Source organism: Benincasa hispida, chromosome 7 (assembly GCF_009727055.1).
Source record: "Benincasa hispida cultivar B227 chromosome 7, ASM972705v1, whole genome shotgun sequence".
Lineage (NCBI taxonomy): Eukaryota > Viridiplantae > Streptophyta > Magnoliopsida > Cucurbitales > Cucurbitaceae > Benincasa > Benincasa hispida.
In genome coordinates, this window is record NC_052355.1 from 31,850,500 (window position 1) to 31,857,179 (window position 6,680).

The following is a 6,680-nucleotide window of genomic DNA, read 5'->3' on the forward strand; positions in this document are numbered from 1 at the left end:
AAGTAAATGAGTATTCAAGAATCAACCAAAAACAAACCCAAACGGCAGAAATTTTACCCAAATCGATAGATCCATTGACGGCAAAAGCGAACGACGCTTGAGCAGTGGTGGACGGAGGTCATGAAGAAGAAACTGACGCGGCAGCTTTGGACAGCATTGGATGGGCTCATGAACGTGAGGAAGAAAAGGGGTGGGGTTTGACTTTTTATAAAAAACAACAATAACAACAACAACAACAATAATAATAATAATAATAATAAAACAAAAAAGGAAATAAATATAATTATATTTAATTTCTTTCCGTTTTATACTATTAAATTTCTTTCCGTTTCAAAAAAAATTAATTCCTATCATTAATTTCCAATTTGCACTTGAAGTCCAAAATTCCAAAAATGTCCTCGAACTAATAACAATTACTGAAATTCCAAATAATGAAATTACTGAAATTATATTATTACTAAAAAAATGTATGGGTGTTACATAATTAACACCATGATTTTATATATTTGAGATATCGATGAAATCTCGGGCATAATTAAGACCGCAATTCATATATTTGAGCCTTCTTAGTAGAATCTCGAACAAGATTAATACCAAGATTCAGTATATATCCCGGGTATAATCTTACCCAATTTTTTTTTTGAAAATTTTGATTTTTCACAAAATTTTAAAATGTTGAATCAATTTGGAAAATCTTTTTTGATAATTACAAAACCCATTTGGAACTTTGGAAATTCAATACAATATTTAGTAAACATAACCGAATTTGGAGAAAATTTGAAAATAATATAAGATTTGGTATAAAATTTGAGAAGATTACATAAAAAAAAATAGCAAATTTCGGTGTGTAATCAGGCCAGATGTACAAGTACTAATTTTTGGTGGTCGATCTGGCTCGAAATGGACCGAGAAAAACTATTTTTACGAGTTTTCAAAAAACATACTAGTTTTGTAAGGTGAAAACCTAAATGTGCTACAATTTCCCATTTTTTCTTTCAATCTAAGCCCGTAATGTCTTGCATTCTTTCATGATCTTATTCGTTCTAAGCCTCTAAGGATGTCTTTTTATTTTTTATTTTTACTATGAGTTGCAGTTCTCTAATGTCTTTTATCTTAAAAGAGTTTTCCTGCTCAGAGTTTGTCTTTCTTTGGTTTATGACTATGAATGTGGAACTCCCGATGTCTTTTACAAAAATTTCCCTTGATCGTGAGCAAGTTTAACTTGGTCTTGATTTTCTTAATTTTGGAATACAAACGCTAAAACACTTTTGTTCTCCACAGATGACATCAACTGTTGATGGTAATACCTGAACAAGAAAATTCACTTGACTTTCATATGCCACCAATGATAAATTTATATTTTAGAGAAGATGTCATATGAAAAATAATCTAAATAACCTAACGATGTGCTTACCAGAAACAATGCTTAAATTAGTTTTCAGAGCCCTATAAAAAATAGACTTGTGCACACACACCACAAAAGAATTTGAATTTTTACCCTAAACCAATGATAGACATTAAAGTTCTTATCTGATCAATATGTGAATTTGATGCCTTTAGAAAAACCATAACATAAATAGATATATAAAATGGCAGCGGATTAATTTTAACTATTGAAATTAGGGATTACTTTCTACTCAAGAATCCAATTTGTTGATTAAATATTCAAAACAGATAATTATATTTAAAAATAACAAGAATAGGTCATTTGTGTTCTAATATCAAGGTTGTAAGATTGATAAAATAATCAAAGGATTGTATAAAAGCTTTTATCATATTAACTTTTTCTAGCATTTCCCAATCTTGTGTGCTTAAACACAGTATGATATAAGTTTTTATTAGACACACATGTAGTTTTTCTTAATTATACCTCATAATGTCAATTAGATAAAATTGCTGAAAATATTTATAAATAATAATAAAATATCACAGACTATATGTGTTAGACTATTACTGTGTCTATCTTAGTATCTTAGTATCTCGGTATCACAGTCCATCTGCGATGAACTGCAATAGATTACTATTTGCGTCCATCTGAGATACTGAGATACTAAGATAGACACAGCAGTAGTCTATGGCAGATAGACTGTGATATTTTGCTATTAGATGTAAATATTTTTTTTTCATTTTTCTATATTTAAAAACAACCCATTTAAAAATAGTTCAACAAGTTAAATTATGTAACTTTTAAGAAGTCATACATAATTCACTAAAACCACTATATAATAATTTAGTCATTTTCTAAAACTATTTACCAATGAGTGTTTATTTAATAGTATGAGGTTCCATCTTAAAATTAGTTGATTATGAGATGAGTAACTCATCTATTTTATAAGGAACGTATCAAATGTGGAATTCTCAACAAGTCTTTTGAAGATCATGCTTCTTTTTTGGATTCACCGTTATTGATCAAATTACAATTTCTATATATTAGACTGAATATCTATTTGGGCTTTATAGAATCTAATGCCATATTTGATAATACGAGGTTTCATCTCAAAACTAATTGATTATGGGAGGAATAACGTATTTATTTTATAAAAAATGTTTCCAACGTGGGATTCTCAATCTTATTTAAGTTTTGATGTAGAAAAAAAAAAAAAAAGTCAAAGATAAGGTGGAACTAGAATCATTATTGTTTTAATTTATTTATTTGTTATTATTTTTTGTGGAGGACTCGCAATTAGATTGAAAATTATAATATTTAATGGAAAATTAGACACGTAATTTTCTTTGTAGTCAAACATTGTATTTTTTTTTTTCAAATAGTTAATTATTATAACATGACACATATTGTAGAATTTATCATAATCTAGCTCTAAGTAGTCACTTTCTCAAGTAATTATTTATAGGTTGGTTAATATACGATAAATTCACTAAAATAATTGAATATTTTCCACCCGAAGCAAATGACTTTTTCCTTCAATAATAATTCAATTTTTTTAAATATATTTATATTTTTAAAGTAATTTTCATTGCGTTTCAATTTCCAAAAGCTAATTTTGTTAATTAACAATAAGATTCATCTAAAAAATATTAATTTAATAATTATGACATTAAAATTTAAGAAATTCCTAAATATGATCATGAAGTAAATTGTTGTAAATTAAAAAAAAATATATATACTTGCATCATTTAAATTTTAAAAACTATATACTTGCCTATGTTATCAAGAACTTAAAAATTTAGATTCATTTGTAAATATTTTAGTTTTTATTCTTGAAAATTGTGATTATTTTATAATTCTTAGTCAAATTAAAAAAAATAAGTTGCAAGTTTTGGCTTGGATTTGAGAAAAATTAAAATGTAAATAACAAAACTAGACACCATAGATCATAGACTAAAGTTTAATCTCGTTAGGAAACTATTTTAGTTTTTTATTTTTAAAAATTGTACTTATTGTCTTACAATTTCCTATGTAAGTAAACATTGAATTCTTAAGTCATATTAAAAAAAAATCACAAGTTTTGATTTAGATTTTAAAAACAATTCTAAAATGTAGATAACAAAACCAGGTTTGTTTATGGACTTAATTTTTAAAATCATGAGAAAGATTTAGGGGACTAGCCTACTACATAACTAATATTTCATAAATATCCTATAATTTAGTAATTTTTTATAACCATATTTCAACATCTTGTGACATTTTTAACCTTGTGATACATACTCTCTCGTACTATTATAAATACTAAAAAAGTCCGGATTGATTATTAAATATTTATGTAGTTAATTTTTTGAAATAACATTAATTATATTAACTTTTCTATTCTTTCCTTATTAACATCATTTTTTAATCTTGCCATTGTTTATGTTGTTTATTAATTTTGGTTGATATTCATTTAATGCGAGATATTTTAAATTAATGTTTATTTTATTTTTGGAGATTTTGTATATTTTCTTTCATAATTCTTAACTGAAAATTTATCATATCTCTATTGAGATCTTATGTCTAATATATTGGTAATGTACAAGAAAATATAAATACATATTACATATATGTATTATTATTATTAAAAAAGTTAAATGATAAGGAGAGCTGAAAACGTAAATTGGGCTGGACTTTTGTGTAAAATAATGGTATATTAGGCTATTCACGTAAAAGAATAGTTATTTAGAAAGCCCAAAACCTTATGATGAACAAAGGGGAGCTTAGTGGGCCAAAAGTTTAAAGCCCATTCCACATCAAATGCTCTTAGTGGGCCTATCGGGAAAAGCCCAATCCAGATCAAGAAACAGCCCATCCAATTGAAATGAAGGAAGTTACGGGCGTCTTAAATAGGTTTGATCTTCTTCAGTTTCTTCAACCTAGGGTTTTGCCAGTTGCAGACCTCCGCCGAATCCCAAAACACAAAAGCCGGTCTCTGCTTCTCAGATTCTAATGGGTAAGATCCTACGAACTTTGCTTAACTGAAGCTTTTTCTTCACAATTTCTCCGTTTCCAAGCAACATTCATCGATTCGAGATTGATTTTGTCTTTGTTTTTCTTTCTCTCCTGTTCTTAAATTTCTGTGGATGATTTTCTTCATTGACTACAGCGAGAATTAAGGTTCATGAGCTTAGACAAAAGTCGAAGGGGGATCTTTTGACCCAGCTTAAGGACCTTAAGGCCGAACTTGCTCTGCTCCGTGTCGCTAAGGTCACTGGTGGTGCTCCTAACAAGCTCTCCAAAATGTACTTTCTTCTATCTTTCTATTGATTTTCCTCTTCTTTTTCTGTTTTTTTTTTCTTAAATATATTTTGATTGTTGTTCCTTTGGGTTTTTGCTGTGATGTTTATTGGGTTTGTTTTGGTGGTCTTTACTGCAGTAAGGTAGTGAGGTTGTCAATCGCTCAGGTGTTGACAGTGATTTCTCAGAAACAGAAGTCTGCTCTTAGGGAAGCTTACAAGAAGAAGAAGCTTTTGCCTCTTGATTTGCGCCCCAAGAAGACCAGGGCCATTCGTAGAAGACTCACCAAACACCAAGTAAGAACTTTCTTCATTTAATATTTGGCTCTGTATGCTTAAAGTTCTGCTAAAAATTTGATTCCTTGTCAATATTGGTGCCCAGTGCTGGATAATCTATGAATTTGCTTTCTATTTTTTAATGGTTAAGGATTCTGCAGTGGTATAATTTTATTGATAATGTTGTATTTCCATTGAAGCTTGGAGTGTCTAGTGTGTACAATTTAATTCTCACTTTCGCCATTTATTTGACTCTTATTTTGCTGAGATGGTTGAGCCACTGCATTTTAGAAGTTAAAAGGGACCTCTTTTTATCAGAAAAAAAACAGTATGGAACATTATGATGCTCCAAGAATCAGAAGCCTTGTAGCTAGTTTCCATGCCTTAGTACTATCAGCAAAACTCTGTTTCATGCCTTATCTAGAATGTGTATATTTGAGATCATCACTCAGTTCTTTATGCTAATGAATATTTGGAGTGATTAGAATCCTGTATTTTCTGTATTGAAATACTGCAAGAAGTGTAGACCGTTGTTTTACCTTTTAACTGATTCGGCATTCTTGTATTCTTGTATTGTGTCTTAAAGGCATCTCTAAAGACGGAGCGACAGAAGAAGAAAGAGATGTACTACCCATTGAGGAAGTATGCCATCAAGGTGTAGGCTTAGAGGGGATTGATTGATCGTCCATGGTATCATGCATCTTCTACTCATTTTGGCTTTTGATTTATCTATAACTTTATTCAGACTCGAGTGCCTATTTTAAATCTTATTGTTAGATCTTTGAACTTTGAAGTCTTTCCTTTTCCATGTAATACTTTAGTTTTCCGAGTTGTAATGAAATGGTTTTGGTTAATGACATTAGGCAATGCAATCTTTTTCCAAGATGAAAATTCTCTGATCTTAAACCGCGTGTGTGTGTGTGAGAGAGAGAGATTTGTCTGGATTGAGATTTTGTTGAACCGAGCTGGTGTCATTAAAGATGAAGAACAGTCTGCAGCAATTTGGTGTTTCACTTTGCCTTAGCTTAAAATTTGGACGAATAGGTTCAAGCGATGGAGTCATTAAAGATGAAGAACACAGTCCAAATATCTTGGATTGAACTTTCAGATTGATTAGAGTGAACAAAATTCTCTGTCAATGCTTTAATCATCAAGTAATCAGACGAGTTTCTGTCGTTGCAACTTAGAACGATTTTAAGTTTTGATAAGTAATTAACTATACATCTCTTGAATATGGTAAAATTGTCTCTCGTTGGGTATGTTAAATAATTGGAAGGAATAAAGTAATACTATTTAATTTACGGTCATTTAAAGAAGTTATTCTAAAGTCAATAATGAATGAATTTTACATAGTGTACAAGACTTTAATTGAGTGAAATGTTGGAATGGTTGGTTATATTTTCATCACTCTATTGATTTCGATTAAATGAAGTTGAGTGAAAGTGGTTATGAATAACTGTCTCGAATGATTCACTTAAGTGTACCGTCCTTGGTTGGTCATGCTTTTTATTTTAAATTTTTTATTCATTAGAAAAAGAATATATATACTAATAGAAAACAAAAAGTTACGAGTCATAAAATTGAAAAGTTTTGGGCTAATTTGGTCAACTTTCAAAACTATAATTTAGTTATATGTAGATTATTATTTTAATTATTTTTCATATTCAATGATTTATAGTTTATTGTAATATAATAATTTGAAAATATATATGATTTGAATTGGAACTAATTTTTTTTAT

The 6,680-nt window shown here is 29.1% G+C and overlaps 1 protein-coding gene across 1 annotated transcript; it reads left to right on the plus strand.

Moving 5' to 3' along the window:
* Positions 1 to 4,252: 4,252 nt before the first annotated feature.
* Positions 4,253 to 5,832, plus strand: LOC120081169 (60S ribosomal protein L35-like). The gene is made up of 4 exons (XM_039035854.1): positions 4,253 to 4,382; positions 4,536 to 4,671; positions 4,806 to 4,962; positions 5,528 to 5,832. The coding sequence occupies exons 1-4, from the start codon at positions 4,379 to 4,381 to the stop codon at positions 5,600 to 5,602; spliced, it is 372 nt and encodes a 123-aa protein (XP_038891782.1). The 5' UTR covers positions 4,253 to 4,378; the 3' UTR covers positions 5,603 to 5,832.
* The last annotated feature ends 848 nt before the right edge of the window (positions 5,833 to 6,680 follow it).

What these genes read in the sequence shown, in the direction of transcription:
- LOC120081169 (XM_039035854.1), top strand. An exon ending in CCTAACAAGCTCTCCAAAAT is followed by an intron (nt 4,672 to 4,805) that starts GTACTTTCTTCT and finishes TCTTTACTGCAG; the next exon opens with TAAGGTAGTGAGGTTGTCAA. An exon ending in GAAGACTCACCAAACACCAA is followed by an intron (nt 4,963 to 5,527) that starts GTAAGAACTTTC and finishes TGTGTCTTAAAG; the next exon opens with GCATCTCTAAAGACGGAGCG.